The 25,294-nt window shown below is 53.6% G+C and overlaps 1 protein-coding gene across 1 annotated transcript in view; it reads left to right on the top strand.

Moving 5' to 3' along the window:
• Positions 1–287: 287 nt before the first annotated feature.
• LOC135889508 (hydroperoxide isomerase ALOXE3-like) overlaps positions 288–25,294 on the top strand; it is a 29,888-nt gene continuing 4,881 nt past the window's right edge. Inside the window, exons 1-11 of the mRNA XM_065417375.1 lie at positions 288–327; positions 631–715; positions 1,933–2,055; positions 3,099–3,202; positions 3,684–3,856; positions 3,976–4,119; positions 6,886–7,089; positions 7,732–7,818; positions 10,212–10,381; positions 19,711–19,832; positions 21,300–21,400. Of these exons, the coding sequence (XP_065273447.1) occupies positions 288–327; positions 631–715; positions 1,933–2,055; positions 3,099–3,202; positions 3,684–3,856; positions 3,976–4,119; positions 6,886–7,089; positions 7,732–7,818; positions 10,212–10,381; positions 19,711–19,832; positions 21,300–21,400 (1,353 nt within the window). The remainder of the gene's footprint in view (positions 328–630; positions 716–1,932; positions 2,056–3,098; positions 3,203–3,683; positions 3,857–3,975; positions 4,120–6,885; positions 7,090–7,731; positions 7,819–10,211; positions 10,382–19,710; positions 19,833–21,299; positions 21,401–25,294) is intronic.

Genomic DNA, 25,294 nt, shown 5'->3' on the forward strand with positions numbered 1-25,294 from the left:
CCCACAAATCACGCTGTTGCCAATCCTTTAGAATCTAAAATTTAAAAGTTTATTTATAAAAGGAAAAAGATATAGATGAGAGCTAGAAGTGGTTACATTGAATCAATTACATCCAGTAATGGCAAAGTTCTTGGTTCAGGCTTGTAGCAGTGATCGAATAAGCTGCAGGTTCAAATCAAGTCTCTGGAGTCCATCCCCACAGCTGGGACGGGTCATTCAGTCCTTTGTTCAGAGCTTCAGTTTATAGCAAAGTCCCTCCAGAGGTATGAAGCAGGAACGAAGACAAGATGGAGATGAGGCAGCTGCCTTTTATAGTCTCCTCCAGGTGTAAGGACACCTCTTTGTTCTTACTGTGGAAAATTACAGCAAAATGGAGTTTGGAGTCACATGGGCAAGTCACATGTCCATGCATGACTCAGTTTGCAGGCGGCAGCCATTGCCCACATGCTATCTTGTTAGAGAAAGCACGCGTCCTCCCTGATTCCCTGGGGGAGCAGCAGGAGGCGCTGTTTCTCACTCTGTTTGGGACCAGACATCCTCCACACACACGCGCGCGCGCCAGGGTGGGCCCGTTGCGTGGCTAACACCCTGGCGTGCCATCGGCTTTCAAACTCCCCCTTCTCCCTCCAGCCAAAACCGCGGCTGAGGACGCCCAGCACCCGCTGCTGCTGCAGCACCGGCAAGAGGAGCTGAAGGCGCGGCAGGAAGCCTATCGGTGAGCCGGGCGGGGGCAGCTGGTGAAGGAGGGTGGGATGCACCCAGGCAGGGATGGGGGATGGGGGGGTCAGGCTGGTAAAGCCATAAGCGCTGTCCGGGAGAGGACAATAATAAGCACCAGTTCTGCTTTCACTCCCTTCCCCTGCCTCCCACTTTGGGCTCTCAACTCCCCAGCTTTAACCACTAGACCCCACTCCCCTCCACAGCCGGGGAGAGATCCCAGAGGCTCGTGGGGACCCTGATTCAATCCTACACCCTCCCCTCCCAAATGTCAGGATAAGCCAGGTTGTGCAGCATCCCGTCTCTGTTCTCAGCTGCTGCAGCACCTCCTATCACTGACCTCTGGAAGGGCAGGGTCTTTTCCTTTGGTCTCCACCTGGGAGGGTGGGCAGGCTCCAGCCACTGGCAGAAGGCTGGTCAAGAGCTTATGCTGGGTGACACTCAGCTAAAACCATACCTCTGCCCCGTCTTACCCCCCCCCCAGGTAGGCCTTACTCCCCATCAGTCTCTGTGGGGAGACAATGGAAGAGTTAACCCTGTGGCATCAGCAGCTCAGGGCCTCTCTGCAAGCCCCAGTGCCTGGAGTCATGGGGTTATGCCGAGAAAAAGCTCAGCTTCCGTGTAAAAAGCCAAGTCACTCTCCGGACATTGTGTGTGGGGAGAGCAGCTCAGAAATGTGACCCCACCTACACGGCCTGAGGCCATAGAGTAAGTAAGACCCCAAAGGGTTATTTACTGAAATCTCAGGATTTGGAAGTCAATCTCGTGATTTGGGGGGGAGGGGGGCTGGTGCATGATCTATGAACTCCTGGGGTTTGCAACACTATTTAAACTAGCCTCTTAGGAAGGGAATAGAGGAATAGAGGAAGTTCTTGGAGCAATGGGCTCAGGCTCCCTGCAGACCCAGGCAGCATCACTGCATTGGCCACACTGGTGGCAGATCTCCCCCTCTCACAGCAATGGGCTCAGGCTCTCTGCAGACTCAGGCAGCGCCGCTGAGTCGGGCACACTGGCTGCCCATTTTGGATGGTTCCTCTGTAACTACAAAAGCTGCAGGCGGTCTTATTTTTGCTTGGAAGCTGAGCGGGAGAGGGATTTCTTTGCCCTTGGGAAGCCTCCAGCCATGCCTGGGTGAGGCAGAGGAGGTCTCTGATGGGGCCCGTGCCTGCGCTCTCTCAGGTGTGGGATGGTGAGCCCATGTGCTTCTCCCGGCAGCTGGAAGGAATACGCCCCCAGGTGGCCGAGGTGCCTGGACGTGGTGAGCGTGGACGAGCTGGACTCCAACAACAAGTACAGCCTGACCAAGACCACCATCTTCATGCTGCGTGCCATTAAAGCGTGAGTGTGGGGGGGACGCTACCCTGGGGCCGGCCCTGAGTGGAGCAGCCTGGGGCACTGGGGCACTTGGGATTTGGGGAGGGCTCAAAGGGGATCAACCCCCTCCCCAGGTACCCCAGCGGGGATGGGTTGATCTGAGAGTCACTCCAAAGAGGCCATCTTCTAGCTCAGATCCTGCCCACAGAGCAGGACTCACGCCTGCCTCTGTACCTGACATCCCCAGCCATTCCTCTCGGTCGCTATGTTATGCCGGGCCCTGGCGACCCACAGTGAGAGACAGCACATGCCCCAAAGTCCTCCTGGTCTAAACAGAGGGTCGGAGGGGAAACTATGTCAGAGAGGAGGGAAGACGAGTCTCTTCCCTCCTCTCTGACTTAGTTTCCCTTCCGACCCTCTGTTTAGACCTCAGGTCACCAGTTGCACAGTGGTAGGAGTGACTAACCAACTGAAAACCACTCTATCTATCTATCTATCTATCTATCTATCTATCTATCTATCTATCTATCTATCTATCTATCTATCTATCCCCATCCACCCCCTCTATCTATCTATCTATCTATCTATCTATCTATCTATCTATCCCCATCCACCCCCTCTATCTATCTATCTATCTATCTATCTATCTATCTATCTATCCCCAGACGCCCCATCTATCTATCTATCTATCTATCTATCTATCTATCTATCTATCTATCTATCTATCTATCCCCAGACGCCCCATCTATCTATCTATCTATCTATCTATCTATCTATCTATCTATCCCCAGACGCCCCATCTATCTATCTATCTATCTATCTATCTATCTATCTATCTATCTATCTATCTATCTAGCAGACTGGGGGCATGGTCAGATACCTCTAGTCTGCTGCTATTCCCTGCTCCCCAGTGCCCACAGGGGGTGGATCGGGGTCATGGCTGGCACACACTGTGGTTATGGGGCCCTGGCAATGCCCTCCCTTCAGTTGGGTATTTGGCTGCGCCCCCTTTCTCTTGACTGGCCGGGTCCATCGGTCTCTCCTCCAAGGGTCTCTCTTGTCCCCAGGGAGCTGGAGCTGAAGCTGAAGGGTTTCTCCTTATGCACGGGCTCCTGGGAGAAGCTGGAAGACATCCAGAAGATATTCTGGTGTAACAAGAACCCCACTTCAGGTACGTACCCCGCCCCATCCCACGGTGCATGGGCATGTCCTGCCCCGGGCCCCCGACACAATCTGACCCTGTGCCCACAGACATGGGGTGAGATGTCCCTGCTGGCCCTACCACACCCGCTGGGCAGGTCTAAGGGCTGAGACTCATTGTTCCAACTGGGCTGACCTGAGCACTGGGGCTGGAGGGTGAAGGACAAACGGGCTTTGTGAGCCCTCTGCAGCCTCCCCAGTTCCATCCGCATGAGAGACTGGAGGGCAGCTCTGCCTTGCATCAGGATGTGCCCCCCAGCAACTAGTGGGGGATCCCTCCACATCTCCCATAGCTAGAGGGGTCTCATGCTCCCCCATCTATTGACTCCCATGGAGAGACGCCCATTGACACCAGCTGGGATCTGGCCCCATTGACTCCAATGGAGAGACTCCCATTGACACCGGCTGGGATCTGGCCCCATTGACTCACATGTTGTTATCTGTGTCCCCAGAGTACGTCTCCGAGCACTGGCAGGAAGATTCGTTCTTCGGGTACCAGTTCCTGAACGGGGTCAACCCGGTGGTGATCCGGAAATGCACGGTGCTCCCGGAGAACTTCCCCGTGACGGAGGGGATGGTGGCTGGCTCCCTGGGGGAGGGCACCACCCTGCGGGATGAGCTCAAGGTAAAACGATCCTGCCGGCCTCCTGAAAGCCATCTGCGGGGCTGAGTTCCTTGGGTGCCCGGGAGAAAACCCAGCAGCCTGCTTCATGTGAGAGATGAACCCCTCTCTCCGCCTTGCAGAAAGGGAACATCTTCCTGACGGATTACAAGATCCTGGAAGGGATCCCCACCATCCAGCTGAATGGGGAACAACAGTACCTGGCCGCGCCTCTCTGCCTGCTGCATCTGACACCTGGCGGGCAAGTCGTGCCCTTGGCCATCCAGGTAATGAGTGTGCCCGGCCTCTGCCTGGTGCTCACAACAGCCCAGGGAGCCCTTTGGCCCTGCCAGGCTAATCCAGAACAGAGGAATTGCCCCCCTGATCCAGACCAGTGGGCCCTTCCTAGTGAGCAGGTACCTCAACATTTGGGGCGTGAAACATTTTCCCATCAGAAACTCCCCGACATGGATCCTCCCATGCAGGGTAATTTTGACAGAGCGTTTCTGTTACTGGATCCAAACAGGAAGTGTGATTGGACTGAAAAGGTTGGTGGGGGGTTCAGAAAGTGAAAAATGTTGGATTTGGAGGTGGGGAGTTGCTCCCCCAATTTCCTTTCCTCTTTATTCTCTTTTTTTCTTTTTTCCCTTCTTCTGCATTTTTCACCACTGAAACGTTAAAAAAAAGAAAGAAAAAGAAAGTCAGAAAACCTCTGAAAGTGGGGCCGGAAAAGAAGAAAATCCACTTTTCACCCTTTTAAAAAAAAATTATTTTACAACTGGGCAGGAAGGCCGGACAGATGGACATCAGGATGGATGGGCCGAGTAGATCAGAAAGACGGGAGGACAGATGGGAGGATGAATGGGCTGAGGAGACCAGAGGGACGGGAGGACGGATGGGAGGATGAATGGGCAGAGGAGACCAGAGGGACGGGAGGATGGATGGGAGGATGAATGGGCCGAGGAGACCAGAGGGACGGGAGGATGGATGGGAGGATGGATGGGCTGGGGAGACCAGAGACGGGAGGATGGATGGGAGGATGAATGGGCCGAGGAGACCAGAGGGACGGGAGGATGGATGGGAGGATGAATGGGCTGAGGAGACCAGAGGGACGGGAGGACGGATGGGAGGATGAATGGGCCGAGGAGACCAGAGGGACGGGAGGATGGATGGGCCGAGGAGACCAGAGGGACGGGAGGATGGATGGGAGGATGGATGGGCCGAGGAGACCAGAGGGACGGGAGGATGGATGGGAGGATGGATGGGCTGGGGAGACCAGAGAGACGGGAGGATGGATGGGAGGATGGATGGGCTGGGGACAGGGGTGGCTCCAGGCAGCAGCGCAGCAAGCGCGGGGTGCGGCTTGCCGGTCGCCATGAGGACAGCAGTCAGGCAGCCTTCGGCGGTGGTTCTGCGGGAGGTCTGCCGTGGCTTCCGTGCCTGTGCCCCCCGCCCCTTTCCTCACCCCTGGCCCCACTCGATTCCACCCCATTCCCGCCCTGGCCCTGCCCCCATTCCAACCCCATCCCCAAAGTCCCCGCCCTAACTCTGCCCCCTCCCTGCCCCGATTGGATCCCTTCCCCAAATCTCCGCCCCGGCCCTGCCTCTTCCCCCAGCGTGCCACGTTCCCCTTCCTCCCCCTTCCCTCCCTGCCCCGCGAATCAGCTCTTTTGCGGCGTAAGCGCTGGGAGGGAGGGGGGAGAAGCAGGACGCGGCGGCGCGCTCGCGGAGGAGGTGGAGGCGGAGGTGAGCTGGAGCAGGGGGGCAGGGCAGGGAGCTGCCAGTGGGTGCTAAGCACCACCAATTTTTTTCCGTGGGTGCTCCAGCCCCGAGCACCCACGGAGTCGGTGCTTATGGCCGGGAGACCAGAGGGACGGGAGGACGGACAGGAAGGTGGATGGGCTGAGGAGACCACAGGGACGGGAGGACGGATGGGAGGATGGACAGGCCGAGGAGACCAGAGGGATGGGAGGACGGACAGGAGGACGGACAGGAGGATGGATGGGCTGGGGAGACAAGAGGGACAGGAGGACGGACAGGAGGATGGATGGGCTGGGGAGACAAGAGGGACAGGAGGATGGATCGGCCGAGGAGACTAGAGGGACAGGAGGATGGACGGGAGGACGGACAGGAGGATGGATGGGCTGGGGAGACCAGAGGGACAGGAGGATGGATGGGCCAGGGAGACCGGATGGACGGGAGGACGGACGGGAGGATCGAGGGGCCGAGGAGACCAGAGGTTTGGGAGGATGGACGGGAGGATGGACAGGAGGATGGATGGGCCGGGGAGACAAGAGGGACAGGAGGATGGACAGAAGAGTGGATGGGTCAGGGAGACAAGAGGGACAGGAGGACGAATGGGAGGATGGACAGAAGAATGGATGGGTTGAGCAGACCAGAGGGACGGTAGGACGGAGGGCAGGGATGGACAAATGGGTGGGAGGGATGGAGGGGAGGGACAGATGGATGCACAGTCACTGACTTCTATTTTTCCCAGTGGCTGCTCCACCCCATTCTGTGCTGAGGCCCTGCCCCCACTCCGCCCCTTCTCATGAGGCCCCGCCCTTGCTCCACCTCTTCCCACCCCTGCTCCTCCCCCTCCCCCGAGACCCCCCACCTGCCTGCCACTCGCTGCTCTCCCCTCTCCCCAAGTGCCTCCCACCAGCCGCCAACAGCTGATCTGCTGCCCCGCTGTGGCTGGTGGGTGCTGAGCACCCCCTATTTTTTTCCGTGAGTACTCGAGTTCCGCAGCACCCGCAGAGTCTGCACTTATGGATGGATGGACGGATGGACCAGAAGTCTCATAGGAGGGCTGTGATTCCCCCTTTCCTGCTCCAAGTATTCATTCAGGAGTGGGGCCCTCCTGGGTGGGGCAGCCCCCCTCCAATTCCCACCCACTGGGTGTCTCAGGATGTCAGAGCTCACAAGCCTTAGCCCCACCTCCAGCTGCAGGGCTCTCTGTCCAGTCTTGCGCTGCCCCCTGCTGGCAACTCACAGCACATGGTCCATGCAGGAGGCTGTTTTCTTCTCATCTCCTCTCCCTGCCCTCACAGCTCAGCCAGCACCCGGGCCCCAACAGCCCCATCTTCCTGCCCAGTGACCCCGAGTGGGACTGGACCCTGGCCAAGATCTGGGTGCGCCTGGCCAACTTCCATGTCCATGAGGTCAACACCCACCTGCTGGAGGCGCATTTCCTCTGTGAGGTGTATTGCATGGCCACACTGCGCCAGCTGCCCATGTGCCATCCTGTCTACAAGGTGAGGGGGGCGAGGGACCGAGCGGGGGGAGGGGTTACCCCCTCATGTCCTTCCTGTGCCTTTGGCCAGCAGACAGCTGTGCGCCAGCTGTGCCCAACTGCATCTGTGCCCCAGATGTGTGCCCCAGATGTGTTCAGCAACATCTGTGCCCAACTGCGTCTGTGTCTTAGATGTGCCCAGCTGCATCCGTGCCCCAGATGTGCCCAGAGGCATCCGATAGCGCTTCAAAATGTGCCCAGCTGGCCGTGCCATGGCCCATCCGTGTCTGCACGGTCCAAGGGCACCCAGGTGTGTGCCCAGCTGCAGCCCCTGCCCCAGATGTGCCCCGCTCTGCCTGTTCCCCAGCTGGGGGCGAAGGTGCCATCTGCAGCCAAAGGTGCCCACTCCCCACCTGGATCCATGCCCCAGCTATGCCCAGCTGCTTCTGCGGGTGCCGTCTGCACCCAGCTGTGCCAAGCTGTCTCAGACCCAGATGTGCCCGGTCCCAGCTATGTCTGGCTGAGCCTGTGCCCTGCTGTGTGTGGGCATGTCTCTGTTTCACGCAGCCGCGTGGGCCCGTCACCCCTCAATGTGCCCTGTATCCCACAGGGGCTGTGTCGCTGGGGGTGGGGAGGTTGGACCAGGTCTCTCTGCTCCCCACAGCTCCTGATCCCCCACACCCGCTACACCCTGCACATCAACACCCTGGTCAGGACCAACCTCATCCAGCCGGGAGGGGTCTTTGACAAGGTGAGAGGTGACTCTGGTCCCCTGGTAAGAGCAGGGTGGGGGCTGGGAGCCAGGACTCCTGGGTTCTATCCCCAGCTCTGGGAGGGGAGTAGGGGCTAGCGGGTAGAGCAGGGGGCTGCTGGATTTCAGGATGTGTGGTATCTTTGCAGCTCTGCCACTCCCTTGTGATGTGACTGTAGTCACGCCCGTTTCCTTCTGTGTCTCTGTTCCCCCATCTATAGAACGGGTGGTATCTTGTGACTGCTCCAGGCATTCCTACAGCACAGCTGGCGGATACATTGGCCTTTCTAGGGCTAACCCAGAACAGCCGTAGGGTGATGGCAGTTAGCGCTGGGTGGGGCTTTTTCTGTTTTTTCGTGAAAATAAATGCAGATCTGGTGATGCCGAACGTTTCACGAATTAGCGTCCATTTCACTGAGTTGTTTCAGTTAAAATAAACCCACAACTTTTTGTTTCAACCCGTTTTTAAAAAGGTCGAGATCCAAATGAAACGGTTGGATTGTGTTGAAGCAAAACCATTTGGCGGAGAGGAACCATTATCCGGTTTGTCCAAACGAAAGGTTTTGTTTGACCCAGAACAAATCTAGATTTTAGTTTTACATTTTCCACTTGCCAAACATTTCAAACACCTTCATTTTCACCTCAGTCTGAAACGAATTTTTTCCCCCAATTTTTTGGAATTTTCACTGAGCTGAAAAAGAAATTAAAATGTCTTCATCGGCCCACTGCATCGGCGCTAGGTCCGGACACGGCCCTAGGGAGGTTGTGACTGGAACAGGGTGCCCCGTTGTGGTGTCTACACTAAACCAAGAGACTCTGTATCAGAGGTTTTCAGACTTTTTTTACTGGGACCCCCTTTGAAAATATTTCAGGCTGTGATGACACCCCAAAAAAGTGACGCCCCCCCCACACACACACACATGCCACTGGTGTGGTCAAAGACACCCACGCATTGATTTTAGTTTACAGACTCAAGCCTGAGGCCAGTTTATTGACATACATACCAGTGCACTGGGGTGCAGTCCGAAGACTGACACCCCTAGGTCAGCACGCAGGCTGCCTTTATTTCGTTAAACCGCAAGCACAGTACAAATTATACGTCATTTGCAAGAAATAAGAGTTGGGGGTCAGTCCCCCTTTCCCGGTACCTTCCTAATTAATTTGCGAGAATTGGGTATATTTTAGGTAAGGGGTCATTTGGTGTTTTTCCTTTAGGGGTGATACTTGGCACCAATTTAGGGGTATTTCTCATTAGAGTACATATCATCTTTCCGGGGTTTTACGGTAACGGGCATAGCGGGTTAACATAGGACGCTCAAAGAAGATACATGTTTGGCTAATTTTGCAGATAGCTGGAATCACAGGAGAAGTTGGCATTTGCAAAAGCAATTTCTTCATACAAGCGGTTATTATATTTCATAAACTGGCGGTTATTATATTGCTAAAGTGGTTATGCAGAGGCCTCTTGCATTGTTTACTCCCCCCTCCCTCCTCTGGTCATAACCCTTGACCGAATTTGGCAGAGAACCGTGCAGTTCAGTCTTGTTCAGGCCTTGGCCTGTACTGCTTTTATAGAGGCCGTCAGCATTAACAGTCCTGTGTTAAGGGGTCCGAATCTAGGCCTTTAGAGTCACTCTGGTTCTTAAAAAGAAGGCCCCCCAGTTCCCGTTCCCCACGCCACCCTTACTTCTGTGTTGCTGCTGACAGCAGCGCTGCCTTCAGAGCTGGGCGCCTTGCCAGATGGGCTCCTCTCATGGCCCCCCCTTGCAACCACTTTTAGATCAGGCCCCCCAGTTTGAGAAATGCTGCTCTATATAGCAGACGAGGGAAGGATAAAAGGAGATCTGATCACATTCTATAAGTACCTGCCTAGGGAGATTTCGGAGAGCAGAGGGCTCCTTATTCAGCAGAGCAAGATCTAGTGGCTGGGAGTTGAAGTTAGATCTCTTCAGCTTGGAAGTGAGTGGCAGCTGGGTCCCAGGCTGGAGAAGAAGCATTAGAAGCAGCTTCCCAAGGGGTGGTGGAGGGTTCATTACTGGAAACGTTAGCTCCAGATTGGAGGTTTCTTTCTAAAAGATCTGCTCTCGCTCAGGCATAATTTATTAACCCAGCTGTTGTCAATCGGCACTGAGCCAATGGAGCTACAGCCGATTAACAAACAATGGGGATCTGGCCCATTGACTCCTGACACCAGCTGGGGTCTGGCCCCATTGACTCCAATGGAGAGACTCCCATTGACACCAGCTGGGGATCTGGCCCCATTGACTCCAATGGAGAGACTCCCATTGACACCAGCTGGGATCTGGCCCCATTGACTCCAATGGAGAGACGCCCATTGACACCAGTTTGGGATCTGTCCCCTCAAAATTTCTAGATTCTTGCCTCTCTTCCAGGCCTCTTCGACAGGTCGGGATGGGATGCTGAAGCTGCTGGCCAAGGGTGTGGAGAATGTGAGTTACGAGGTGCTCTGTCTGCCGGACGACCTGGAAGCTCGTGGTGTCAGTTCGCTCCCCAATTACTACTACCGGGATGATGGCATGAGGATCTGGACAGCGGTGGAGAGGTGAATCCAGGGGTGGGGGCTAGTGATGCCGCGGAGGTGGGGGTGGAGAAACCACAGTGGAGCTGGGGCGGAGCAGTGAATCTCTAGGAGAAAACAGAGGTAGTGCTCTCTCAAGCCCCGTCCACAGACCAAGCCCCACCCACACATTCCCCTTCAATGAGGTGCTGCTCCTAGTAGAACATCACAATGGGGGTCATTTCTTTCCTCTGTAATGTGCTTTCATCCGCAGTGATGTAGTCATCAGGACATGGAAATTGTTGTCCTTATGTGTCAAAGTTAATGGCACATATGGGGAGCACCTCACCACCCTCCTCTCAAAGCAATGGGCTCAGACTCTCTGCAAACTCAGGCAGCATCGCTGCATCAGGTTACATTCAGGTCACAGTCTGGAGGTTTTCTTCATGTTCATGAGGCCTGAAGATTTGGGCTCAATCCCCAGCTGATGTGAATCTGTGAGACTTCAATACACCTGTGCTTATTCACACCCACTGAGGCTCTGGTCCTATCATTTTTATTCATAGATTCTAAGGCCACAAGGGACCATTGTGATCATCTACTCTGATCTGCTGTCTCACATAGGCCAGAAAACCTCCCTAAAATAATCCCTAGGGCTGATCTTTCAGAAAAAAAAGCAGCCAATCTTGATTTAAAAATTGCCAGTGAGCGAGAATCCTCCATGACCCTTGGTAAATTGTTCCAGTGGTTAATTACTCTCGCCTTTAAAAAATGACACCTTATTTTCTGTCGGAGTTTGTCTAGCTTCACCTTCCAGCCATTGTCTCTTCTTAGGGTATGTCTACACTACGAGGGTATTTCGATTTCACTTAAATCGAATATGTGGAATCGATATTGCAAAGTCGAACTTGTGTGTCCACACTAAGGACAGTAATTCAACTTTGTGAGTCCACACTAACGGGGAAAGCGTCGACATTGGAAGCGGTGCACTGTGGGCAGCTATCCCACAGTTCCCGCAGTCCCCGCTGCCCATTGGAATTCTGGGTCGAGCCGCCAATGCCTTCTGGGTAAAAAAAAAGAATCAAGGGTGCTTTTGGGTAATTGTCGTCATCCGTCTGTCAATACCGCCCTCCCTCCCTCCCTGAAAGCGCCGGCGGGAAATCAGTTCGCGCACTTTTCGGGTCAGTGACAGCGCGGACGCCACAGCACTGCGAGCATGGATCCCGCTGCGACCATCGCTGCAGTTGTGGCACTTGTGAACGCCTCGCAGGTTATCATCCACCTTTCCCAGAGGCAGATGCAGATGAACCAGGCGAGGAGGCTACGGCACCGCGGTGAGGGCCTGAACTCTGAGAGGGGCACAGACCTCTCACAAAGCACGGGACCCAGCTCCGAGGACATCACGGTGACAATGGGTCATCTGGATGTTGTGGAACGGCGATTCTGGGCACGGGAAACAAGCACTGACTGGTGGGACCGCATAGTGCTGCAGGTCTGGGACGAATCCCAGTGGCTGCGAAACTTTCGCATGCGGAAGGGGACTTTCATGGAACTTTGTGAGTTGCTGTCCCGTGCCCTGAAGCGCAATGACACCCGGATGCGAGCAGCCCTGACTGTCCAGAAGCGAGTGGCCATAGCCCTCTGGAAGCTTGCAACGCCGGACAGCTACCGGTCTGTCGCGAACCAGTTTGGCGTGGGCAAATCTACCGTGGGGGTTGTTGTGAAGCAAGTAGCCAACGCAATCGTCAAGGTACTGCTCTCAAAGGTAGTGACCCTGGGAAACGTGGAGGTCATCATAGATGGCTTCGCCGCGATGGGATTCCCAAACTGCGGTGGGGCTATAGATGGAACTCACATTCCTATCCTGGGACCGGACCACCAGGCCAGCCAGTACATCAATCGAAAGGGCTACTTTTCAATGGTGCTGCAAGCACTGGTGGACCACAGGGGACGTTTTACCAACATCAACGTTGGATGGCCGGGCAAGGTTCATGACGCTCGCGTCTTCAGGAACTCTGGTCTGTTTAGACGGCTGCAGGAAGGTATTTACTTCCCGGACCACAAAATAACTCTTGGGGATGTGGAGATGCCTACAGTGATCCTTGGGGACCCAGCCTACCCGCTAATGCCCTGGCTCATGAAGCCCTACACTGGCGCCCTGGACTCTGAAAAAGAACTCTTCAACTACCGGCTGAGCAAGTGCAGAATGGTGGTGGAGTGTGCTTTTGGACGTCTCAAGGGGAGATGGAGAAGCTTACTCACTCGCTGTGATCTCAGCGAAACCAATATCCCCATTGTTATAGCTGCTTGCTGTGTGCTCCACAATCTGTGTGAGAGCAAGGGGGAGACCTTTATGGCGGGGTGGGAGGTTGAGGCAAATAGCCTGGCATCTGATTACGCCCAGCCAGACAGCCGGGCGATTAGAAGAGCACAGCGGGACGCGCTGTGCATCCGGGAGGCTTTGACAGCTAGGTTCCACAGTGAGCAGGGTGACCAGTGACTTTTAAGTTTCTGTACAGAGAAGCTGAACCTGCCCCCGTTTCTTTACCCAGTTAAGGATGACTATCCTCTCCAGTTACAGACCCCCTCCACCCCCTTCCAAAAAAATAAATTCAGTTTTATTTTGTTAATGAACACCGTTGTCTTTATTACTGTTTTCGCGGGAATGTTTTAAACCTGGGACGCAGACTGTGGTGGGGAGCGGGTGTAGTGTACTGATGCAAATGATCCTTCTAAACTCCAGGAATGACAGGATTCGCAGTGGCGGACTGGTTGTTTCAACAGAGCCTGCCAGCCCTCCTGAGCGGGACTGCGTGTATGTGGGGGCTATGTGACTTTATGGCAGGGGGAGGAGGGTTACAGATCCCCTGCCGCGTGGCTCTGTGATCCAGGACAAGGACCGCTGCATAACATCTGTAACTGCCCTCCCCCGCCACAAAGTCACAGAGCAACCCCCCCCCCCCCCCCCAAGCACAGAACATGAAAACCACCTCCCAGACTGACCAGGGTAACTAGTCACTGCACTGTGTATGTGCCCTGCTGCTGGACCTGCCCCCGCCTCTGTAGCCTGCTAAAGGTGACTGTCCTGTCCAATTACCAAGCCCCTTCCCCCCCTGCAGACAGACTCTCCCTCAAAACAGCATGACTGAAACAGTAATGAACAAAAACATATTTTTTATTAACAACCACACATGAAACTGGGGGGTGAAACTTGGACGGGGGCTTGCTTGAGGCGGCCAGGAAAGGACTTTTCAAATTTTGGGGAATGACAGCCTTCTGGTGCTTGAGCAGTCTGCAGGGGTGGAGTGAGAGTTTTCACGGACTCTTCCGCCCCTCCTTCTTTGGACTTTGGGCGAGGGGGGTGTGACGTTGTGCAGTTTACATGGTTTTATAAAAACATGATAATAAGTGAATATAATGTAACTGGGATAGTTTTATAAAAAAAATTAATAATAAGTGACTATAATGCAAATGGAATATGCTTTGTGCAAAAGGTCTCTTGCAAGGTATCATTACAAAGCTCATAATCTACTGAGTGTGATCATCCTATTTGTAGAAATGTACCACTCTTGTATCTAAAACTAGAAATATAAAATGTAACTCTGAGGGCCTATTGTAATTATGTAAAGTGTGGGCCATTAATGATGGTTTGGAATCTTGATGGCTCCCATTGTCTGCAGATGGCTGTTTACCTGTGAGTCTCCCTGTATATGTGTGTGCTGGCAAGTGAGTAATGAAGTCTTGCAGTGACATGTGATCATGTCACCTGAACTGGAATCCATCTTTAACCTGGTGCTTTTCCAGTGAGGGGGGGTGGAAACCCAGAGGGACAAAGGGTTCCCGCCTTATGCAAAAGATATATAAAGGGGTGGAAGAGAAGAGAGGGAGAGAGGAGCCATCATGGAGAATCCCCTAGATAACACCTAAGCTGGAACAAAAGCTGTACCAGGGGAAAGAATTGTGCCCAGGCCTGGAAGGTGTCCAGTCTGAGAAAAACTTACTGAAGCATCTCTGAGGGTGAGATTATCTGTATTTAGTTTGATTAGGCATAGATTTGCGCATTTTATTTTATTTTGCTTGTGACTTACTTTGTTCTGTCTGTTACTACTTTGAACCACTTAAATCCTACTGTCTGTATTTAATAAAATCACTTTTTATTTAGTAATTTACTCAGAGTATGTATTAATACCTGGGGGAGCAAACAGCTGTGCATATCTCTCTATCAGTGTTATAGAGGGCGAACAATTTATGAGTTTGCCTTGCATAAGCTTTATGCAGGGTAAAACGGATTGATCTGGGTTTAGACCCCATTGGGAGTTGGGCATCTGAGTGCTAAAGACAAGCACACTCCTGTGAGCTGGTTTTCAGGTAAACTTGCAGCTTTGGGACAAGTGATTCAGACCCTGAGTCTTTGTTAGAGCAGACTGGAGTGTCTGGCTCAGCAAGACAGGGTGCTGGAATCCTGAGCTGGCAGGGAAAACAGAAGCAGGGGTAGTCTTGGCACATTGGGTGGCAGCTCCCAAGGGGGTTTCTGTGATCCAACCCGTCACAGGGGGTATGGGACTTGGTGGCGGGGGAGTGCGGTTCCTGATAGACTGCAGCGGGGCTCTGTCCTCCTGCCTCCATTCCTGCAGAACATCAACAAGGCGCCGGAGCATGTCCGTTTGCTCCCTCATAAGTCCAAGCAGCGTTTGAGTCGCCTGCTGGTCTTCCTGCCGCCACCTCTCCTCACGTTCCATGTGTGTCCGGTGCATTTGGGACAAATTCTCCCTCCACTGGTTATGCTGTGCTGCCTGGGCTCGGGAGCAGCCCATAAGTTCAGAGAACATGTCCTCTCGCGTCTTCTTCTTCCTCCGCCTAATGTGCGCTAGCCTCTGGGAGTGTGATTCCAGGCTGGCTTGGGAGACAGTTGCAGATGTGGCTGTGGGAATGAGGAAAAGGCAGTGAATTCCTCCGAAAGATAAATGTAGTTGTGAATCAAGAACCTTGATTCACAAGAACCTAGTCTTTCTCTGTGAACAAGACCATGAACCACACCTATGCGCACTGAGGACAAGGTCGAATTTTCGAACCTCGCCTTCAGTGCCTGGGCTTTTGCACTGCCGATCTGGGAACCGGGGCAGGACACGGTACTCTCTGTAGCAGGCAAAGATGGTAAGCCGTAGACTTGTTGCAGATTAAAACTTTAGGAGTACCACTGGCCACCTTTCACATTGAAAGCACTGCCAGTCTGTGCTGCCAGCAATCGGCCAAGCAAGAACTCTGGCCCTGTCCCACCCCCTCGCGGATGTGCCAGGGAAAGATCCCTGGATGCTGACCCTCTCCTGCCCCCACCGCGTGGCTGTAAACCAGCGGTCACAGTTCTGTAAAGGAACTTGTTGCAAGCAGTCCCAATACTAACAGTCCCCTACCTAATTCAAAGGAGGTTGTCATGAGCGACATTACTCTGATGAGGATCCCGGACACCGAGATCCAAAGGATGCTTCGAGAAAGCCTGCAGAGACTGGGGCCCTATGCCGCCATGATATGCAAGGCACTGATACAAGAGTACCTGCTTGTCTCCTGGCGCGGGAACGTCTCGTACTTTGGAGGACCAAGTAAAGCCGCTCTCCCCAGGAACCTGATGAACAGGCTATCCCTTTACCTGCAGGAGAGCTTTGTGGAGATGTCCGTGGAGGACTATTGCTCTATCCCCGGACATATAGACCGGCTTTTCATATAGCTGCAGTAGCAGGGACAAAAGAGTGGAGCAGCTTGGGCAGCACAATCATGCACAACCGGACACTGTTTGATTTTTTTATAAATACTTGTTACTGATTATTTAAGCGCCCAGGGGGAAGAAATCATGAATCACAGATTGTTATTAGTATTAATATTCAAGTTTTGTAAAAAATAAAGGTTTATATGTTTAAAGCACTTACCGCTTGATCCTTCCCCTGAATCTGTGTCCGGGTTACATGCTGGGGAGGGTTGGTAGGGGATCTCTGTAAGGGTGATGAAGAGCTCCTGGCTGTCGGGGAAATCAGCTTGGTAAGCGCTGTCGACTGCCTCGTCCTCCTCATCTCCTTCCTCATCTTCCACGTCCGCTAACATGTCCGAGGAACCGGCCGTGGACAATATCCCATCCTCAGAGTCCACGGTCAGTGGTGGGGTAGTGGTGGCGGCCGCACCAGGGATGGAATGCAGTGCCTCGTAGAAACGGGATCTGTGGGGCTGGGATCCGGAGCGTCCGTTTGCCTCTTTGGTCTTCTGGTAGCCTTGTCTCAGCTCCTTGATTTTCACGTGGCACTGCGTTGCATCCCGGCTGTATCCTCTCTCTGCCATGGCTTTAGAGATCTTCTCATAGATCTTTGCGTTCCGTCTTTTGGAGCGCAGCTCGGAAAGCACGGACTCATCGCCCCACACAGCGATGAGATCCAAGACTTCCCGATCAGTCCATGCTGGGGCCCTCTTTCTATTCTGGGATTGCACGGCCATCTCGGCTGGAGAGCTCTGCATCGTTGCCAGTGCTGCTGAGCTCGCCATGCTGTCCAAACAGGAAATGAGATTCAAACTGCCCAGACAGGAAAAGGAATTCAAATTTTCCCGGGGCTTTTCCTGTGTGGCTGGTCAGAGCATCCGAGCTCGGACTGCTGTCCAGAGCGTCAACAGAGTGGTGCACTGTGGGATAGCTCCCGGAGCTATTACCATCGATTTCCATCCACACCAAGCCTAATTCGATATGGCCATGTCGAATTTAGCGCTACTCCCCTCGTTGGGGAGGAGTACAGAAGTCGAATTTAAGAGCCCTCTATGTCGAACTAAATAGCCTCGTGGTGTGGACGGGTGCAGGGTTAATTCGATTTAAGGGTGCTAAATTCGACATAAACGCCTAGTGTAGACCAGGCCTTAGACATTCTCTGATTGACCGAAGAGCCCATTTTATATATTTGTTCCCCATGTAGATACTTATGGACTGCGATCAAGTGATTATAGTTTGCTGCAGTCAAGATTAGAACCCCACTGTGCCAGGCGCTGCACAGACCCTGACCGAGATCGGTACCGTCAGGGTGCTAGTGCTGCAGAGAGAGACACCCACGGACAGAAGGTTCCTGCCCCAACCTGCTCACAATCTAAATAGACAAAGGGTGGGAGAGAGAACCAATGGAAATCGTTTCCATGAAACTTTTGATTCTCTCAAAAAACAGCTGTTCGCTCAGCTTTTGGCTGAAAAATTTCATGTGGTTCAAAATTGAGCATTTTTCACAAAACACCAGAAACCCCAAAAAACTCTTTCAATAATATATTAGGTTTGGGGTAAAAATACACCAGCTGGGATCTGGCCCCGTTGATTTCAATGGAGTGATGCTGATTTGCATCTGGCCCTGTGGAGCTACATCAGTTTACACCAGCTCATGATTTGGCCCCCGTGACTCCAACAAAGCAACAGCCAGTTACCCCCACTGGGGCTCAGTCAGGCCCATTGACCCCAATAAAGAAATGCCCCTTGATAATAGCTGGGAAACTGGTCTCACTGAATCCAATGGAGTGACACCCATTTACACCAGCTGGGGATCTGACCTACTCCTCTGTCTTTCCTAGTCCCTAGTGCAGGGGTAGGTTACGGGGCAGGACAGGGGATTAGAGAAGGGTTCAGGCCTTTTCCTCAAGCTGCTGAGACACAGACACGTTCCCGCGGGCAGCTGGGAAAATGCAAACAGCCTGGGCTAAATATCACTGGGCGTGACGGAGGCTTTCCGAAGCTAGTTGATCCACCGACGCTGAACGTGGCTTTGGAAAGAGATTTTTGCCAACAGAATTGGGGGTTTGTCTCAGGGACACAGGGGAGGGAGCACAGAAAATGCTGCCCGGGTGAAATTCACCTTGGCTGAAAGCTTCTAAAAGAGTTGGGTGCTTTCTGGGACGTCGCCCTTCTGGCTGGGCAGGAGCGTGGGAACGTCCGGCAGCGATCGATATTAATCGTTGCCCCTCGCGCCGATCCTTGTCAGATCTCAAAGGGCTTTGCAAAGGCAAGCCAGTAGGGTGAACCCCCTTTGAGAGAAACTGAGGCAGGCCAGATTCGCAAGGGTGCTTTGGCATCCGCCTGACAGGGTGCGTCTCAGCCCTGACTTAGGCTCCCCAAAAACCACACGGGGAGAGTTAGGCATCAAAGAAGCTACAGGCCAGTAGGCAGAGCTTTGGGTGCCTAATTGAAGGCTAGAGGGCGGTGCCTGATTCATAGCCACAAATCTTCCCCTGGAATGAGGCCCTTAAAACAGGCCAGTCCTTTCCTCACAGGGAACCTCTCCTGCCACGCAGTTATTGCACAGGGGTTGGGGCACATCCCTGTGTTCAGATTAACAGGCTGCAGAGTGGGGCAGACCTGGGTCTACCACATTGCAGATTACTGCACTAACTACTAGGCCATCAGGGGACACAGGCCTTTCAGAGCTGGTTGCTGTTTTTAATGTGAGGCCTGATCCCGTGGGTCTTCTTATGCCCATCAGATCCCCAGCTGGCATCAATGGGCGTCTCTGCATTAGTGTCAATGGGGCCAGATCCCAGCTGGTGTCAATGGGCGTCTCTCCATTGGAGTCAATGGGCCAGATCCCAGCTGGCGTGAATGGGCGTCTCTCCATTGGTGTCAATGGGCCAGATCCCAGCTGGCGTCAATGGGCGTCTCTCCATTGGGGTCAATGGGCCAGATCCCAGCTGGCGTCAATGGGCATCTCTCCATTGGAGTCAATGGGCCAGATCCCAGCTGGTGTCAATGGGCGTCTCTCCATTGGAGTCAATGGGGCCAGATCCCAGCTGGCGTCAATGGGCGTCTCTCCATTGGAGTCAATGGGCCAGATCCCCAGCAGGTGTAAATCAGCATTGTTCTATTGGCGGCAGTGCAGGTCTGACATCTTGATCAGGAGTCCCGGAACTGTGAGATACCCTGTTACCCTTCAGCCTCAGCAAGGACTTCCCGGGTGAGATTTTGATGTCTGGGCTGGGCGGGAGGTCAGTACAGGTGACCGGAGTGGGGTTAACTTCCAGGAATCACTGAAATCACATCAGTGCTGTTAGCAGCATCCTGCCACCGAAACAAATATCTCTGTGTGGAATCAACGTGTGTGGCAAACGGCTTACAACTGAAACGCTGTTAGGAACTGTACAATATATATTCCTAGTCCTGTGGCGCCATCTAGTGACTTTCCCATAACATTTCATTCTCTGTAATTTATTATCTCATTGGGGTTTGATTCCTTTCTCACTGCCCCCTTGTGTAAATCGGGAGTAACTCCGCTGGAGTCTCTGGGGCTGGTTCCCCTCTCGCTCACCCGGTGTGACTCCAGAGTAACCCGATTGCATCCGACCTGACTCACTGGTTTCTCCTTTAACCCTCACAGCTTTGTCTCTGGCATCATTGGGCTGTACTACCAGAGCGACGCCACTGTCGAGAAGGACTCCGAGCTGCAGGCCTGGGTGGCAGAGATCTTCACTGAAGGGTTTATGGGCAGGAAGTCGTCCGGTACCGTCCTCCAACCCCTTTCTCACCCTCTCCAGTGTAGCCAGTGGGGTCTGGTTAGAACTCACTTAGGGCTGGGAGAGGCCTAAAGGGTACCAGGGTGTGGCCGCATCTCCCAGGGAAGGAACCGTGCAGGCCTTTCCTTGTGGCCTCGCTGCTCCAGGTAGAGGCCAAACCAGTGTATAAGGACGCACGTGCGGGGGGGGGGGAGTGGGGTTTAATGATGGGCTCTTTGATCTAGCAGAGAAAGATGCAGCAGCTGGAAATTGAAACCAAACCAATTCCCACTGGAATGAAGGTGTAAATTTTTACTAGTGAGGGGAATCAACCACTGGAATAACTCCCCAAGGGCTGCAGTGGGTTCTCCACCACTGGTAATTTTCAGCTCAAGAATGGATGTTTTTCTGAAGGCTCTGCGCTAGCTGAACCAGGAATTAACTCCGGGAAGTTACACAGGTCAGAGCAGACTGTCACGGTGGCTTTAGCATCTAGGAAACGTTCCATTTCAACGTTCTCCAAAAGAAACATTTTGATTTTCATACTGATCTTTCAGTTCAGGAAAAATTTCAGTTTTGGGTGGACCAGAAATGATTTTTTTCCCCTTGTATGGCCCGTGAACCAAAAACTCCATTATTTGCCCCATTCCTCGTAGCGGGGAATCATAGAATCATAGATTAGGGCTGGAAGAGACCTCAGGAGGTCATCTAGTCCAACCCCCTGCTCAAAGCAGGACCAATCCCCAACTAAATCATCCCAGCCAGGGCGTTGTCAAGCTGGGCCTTAAAAACCTCTAAGGATGGAGATTCCACCACCTCCCTAGGTAACGCATTCCAGTGCTTCACCACCCTCCTAGGGAAATAGTGTTTCCTAATATCCCACCTAGACCTCCCCCACTGCAACTTGAGACCATTGCTCCTTGTTCTGTCATCTGCCACCACTGAGAACAGCCGAGCTCCATCCTCTTTGGAACTCCCCTTCAGGTAGTTGAAGGCTGCTATCAAATCCCCCCTCATTCTTCTCTTCTGCAGACTAAACAAGCCCAATTCCCTCAGCCTCTCCTCGTAAGTCATGTGCCCCAGCCCCCTAATCATTTTTGTTGTCCTCCGCTGGACTCTCTCCAATTTGTCCACATCCCTTCTGTAGTGAGGCGCCCAAAACTGGACGCAATACTCCAGGTGTGGCCTCACCAGTGACGAATAGAGGGGAATAATCACTTCCCTCGATCTGCTGGCGATGCTCCTACTAATACAGCCCAATATGCCATTAGCCTTCTTGGCAACAAGGTCACACCGTTGACTCATATCCAGCTTCTCGTCCATGGTAATCCCCGAGTCCTTTTCTGCAGAACTGCTGCTTAGCCAGTCGGTCCCCAGCCTGTAGCAGTGCTTGGGTAGGGGGGATTGAGGTGTGTGTGTGTGTGTGTGTTGTTCCCAGGGCAGAGATGCCTGTGTCATTTTCTGCACCCATCAGGTGTCCCCTCCACATTGCAGACCAGAGCTGAGCTTATCAAGTTCCTCACCATGATCGTTTACTGCAGCTCGGCCCGGCATGCCGCTGTCAACAGCAGGCAGGTAGGAGAGAGTTGGGGGGAGCTGGGTTTGAATAGCCCTGAAATATGCTGCTTTGCAGGTGCCCACCCCTCTTTGGCTCCTGGGAAGCTCAGCTGATTTGGTGGGTGGATCTCTGCACTGGTCCAGAGGGCGTCTCCATGGCAAGGGAAATCAGTGTCACTCCATTGACACCAGCCGGGATCTGGCCCCATTGACTCCAATGGAGAGACGCCCATTGACACCAGCTGGGATCTGGCCCCATTGACTCCAATGGAGAGACGCCCATTGACACCAGCCGGGATCTGGCCCCATTGACTCCAGTGGAGAGATTCCCATTGACACCAGCTGGGATCTGTCCCCATTGACTCCAATGGAGAGACGCCCATTGACACCAGCCGGGATCTGGCCCCATTGACTCCAATGGAGAGACGCCCATTGACACCAGCCGGGATCTGGCCCCATTGACTCCAGTGGAGAGACACCCATTGACACCAGCTGGGGTCTGGCCCCATTGACTCTAAACTGGAAGTAAAGTGCCCAGTTTTAGCAGGGTGGATAATTCAGTGTTGGACCCTCCAGACCTTTAACCGGGATTGTGCATCTGGTTCTAGCCTCTCCAGAGGTTGTTGGCCTCCATTCAGGGATCACTGGGCTAGGCAGCTCAGACTAGGGGCTCATAATTGTCCCTTTTGGTCTTAAAAACCTACCAGCCCAATCTGCTTGGGGTGACCCCTCTGGGGAACAGACCTACCCAGCCCCCGGCTGAGTGATTTCCCCCGGGTCACACAGGAAGTCCCTGTGCATGGAGCCCAAGCCACCTCAGGGCTAGGTGGGTTCTCCCGCTCTGGGCCCATGAAGACATTGGTGCTGCACCACTAGTGCTAGGTTCACACTGTTGCCCCTTTTTGATCCGAGTGGCTAGTCAAGTTTCAGGCCCCTCGGTACGTTCCAGGTAGATGCAGTAATTGATGGAGTCTGGTATTCTTTCGATGCAATCTGATTTATGTACCAGGAATGGATAAACGCTGCTTCTCCGAATGCAGGAAGAACCCAGGCTTCTTTAGCGAACAGTCCCCAAACCTCTCTCTCTAGCTTTTCCCAGGGACACACTGGGTATGTTTACACTGCACATGAAGCCCCGGGTGTGACTCAGGTTTGAGCCCAAGCCCGCCTTTCATCCACACACAGACCAATCTGACTTGGGTCAGGACCCAGATCCTCGGACTTCGCTGGTGGGGTAGGTCAGAGCCTGAGTCCTGCTGTGAATCAGATCCAAGCCCTGTCATTGTGCAGTGTGGACACAGCTCAAGCCGCAGATCCGAGTCAGAAGGTCTGTGTAATGCAATATGGGCTGGAGGCTGGGTAGCCAGCTGTCATGGATGGTGTAGACACAATAAATCCTGCAGCTTGGCAGGGGGTTCGACTCTTGCGGTCCCTTGTAACCCTGTGGTTCTATGGACGCGCTGGCATGGCAGAGACCTGGGGCCAGCAATTGTCAACCCAGGTTTACAACGCAGTGCGGATGCTCAGGCCTGGGCTAGGGTACAGCAAGTCCATACACCAGGGTCCCACCGCCCCAGGTTTACACTGCACTGTAGGTGCTCAGGCCGCGTTTGGCTTGCTGGCTTCTGCCTCTGCCTCTCGCTCCGTTCTCCTCTGGTCACCATTTGCGTTCTCTGTCACACAATGGATCCCCCCACACGCGCTGCTAGTTTCTGAGCAGACTCTAACAGGCCTTGTTTTAGGGGTGGCCCCTTGATTGCCTCTGAAACGACGGGGGCGTTTCCACGGCAGTTTGACAGGCTTTCGCCCGGCTCCTAGCAATGCCATTCCTCTGAGCACGGCTCAGCCACTCAACACGCTGCCCTGGCGCTTCGGTGGCACCTCTGCCCGTGGCTCACAGCAGTTTAGCCTCCGGAGGATAGAAATGCTTTAGCCTAACAAAACACCCCAGGGGGAAGTGGTGAAATGGACGGGCCTGTGCTAGCCAGGAGGTCAGAGGAGATGATCCAATGTCCCCTTCTGGCCTTAAACTCTATGACGCGGTGAAATTTCCCCCCACCATCCCCAGGACAGTCCCGAGACAGAGACTGGGGGAGGGAAGGCGCAGCACTGGGCTGAGAGGGCTCTGCCCCTCGGTAGCTGCGGCGCATCCTCTGAATGGAGGATCTGCTCGAAAGGGGCCACTGAGGGTCAAGCAGGGGGAGAGAATGAGGGAGACGCTGTCTGCAGGGTGGGAACCAGTTTGCAGCTTCTGGGCCTGAAGTGGTGCACAGGAAAGTGTCTGGACCCAACCTGGCAGGCAGGGGCCTGCCCCTTTTCCCTCCCCCGCTCTCTGCTGAGGGAAAATAACCGGACTCAAGGACGGGGCTGGGAAAAGCTCATATGGCTGAGTGAGTGCCTGAGGCTGATTGGGAGCTCTCCGTTGAAGGGGGCTGCACCCACTCCCCAAACCAGGGAGATAGGAGACTAGTCACACACATCACTAAGAGGTGAGCAAGACATTTCACACCTCTCCCTCTTGGGCCCTGGTCCCAGACCCAGTGGAGCAGGAGGGCCCTGGTCCCCCTACCCCTCTCCACCACCCGTTTGGGAGAACTCTAGGGCTTGACCGTCTGCTACTTGCCTGCTAGGCCTGCTGGCTACCAGGCTGGCCCGTTCCCGCAATACACCAGGTATGGTCTGTTCCCTGTCCTCACATTGCGAGTCAGCTACCGCCCCTCGAGGCGTTTTGGGGTGTATGGACTGTCGAGCCATGGCCTGCTGGCCTCTGAGTGAAACCCGCTATAGATAGGGTGAGTACTCCCACAATGCACTGCATGAGCGTTCACACAGGGGCTCAGCTTGCTGTGGTGCTACAGTCCATGAGACGTGCCCCCCTGAAGCCTCAGCCTCCCCGTCGCACAGGGCAATATGGCAACTATGCCAATTCTGCAGCACAGCCTCCTGACACGAGGGAGGTGGTAAGTCCATCAATGGCTGTTAACCAAGCTGGGCAGGGTGTCCCCAGCCTCGGAGTGCCAGAAGCTGGGAGTGGACGGCAGCGTATGGCTCACTCAATGATTGCCTGTTCTGTTCATTCCCTCTGAAGCACCTGGCATTGGCCACTGTCATCAGACAGGGTACTGGGCTAGACGGACCATTGGTCTGCCCCAGTATGGCCGTTCTTATGGGGAAGTCGAGGTTGGTTGGCTTGTGTTAAATCTGTTGCTGCTAAATTGTATAGTCAATTGCTTGACCACACATTGGTTCATTATGAAATATACTCAAGAGACCAAATAGCCAGTGTCAGTCAGGTTTGTGACTATGGTACAGGAAAAAGGCTCTGTACACTACCAACCTCTGAGGAGCCAGCCCGTGCAGTGATGTTACGTTCACCTCATGCGGACGGTGCGCTCCCCAATTTACACATTTCAGCTGGTATCATTGCTATGATTTTACAAGTTATACATGTCACAAAAACCCAACCCATCAGTTCGTTCCAGTTCTCTAACTTCTTGTTCTGTTCGTATCTTTGTTCTGGAGGCTAATATTCCAGGCACTGATCCGTGAAGGTTATTCCCTGGCTTGTAGTAAGACAGAGAACAAATGTATCTTGATTTTTGACAAGTTTCCTATCTGTGACAAACATTTACTTCATCAGATGCAAGGTGTTATGGGACACTTAGCATCAGTGACCAGGATTATGGTATTCATAGATTCATAGACTTAAGATCAGAAGGGACCATTATGGTCATCTAGTCTGACCTCCTGCACAACGCAGGCCACAGAATCTCACCCACCCACTCCTGGAACAAACCCCTAACCTATGTCTGAGTTATTGAAGTCCTCAAATCGTGGTTTAAAGACCTCAAGGTGCAGAGAATCCTCCAGCAAGTGACCCGTGCCCCACGCTGCAGAGGAAGACAAAAAACC

The sequence above is a fragment of the Emys orbicularis genome, chromosome 15, assembly GCF_028017835.1.
Source record: "Emys orbicularis isolate rEmyOrb1 chromosome 15, rEmyOrb1.hap1, whole genome shotgun sequence".
NCBI lineage: Eukaryota > Metazoa > Chordata > Testudines > Emydidae > Emys > Emys orbicularis.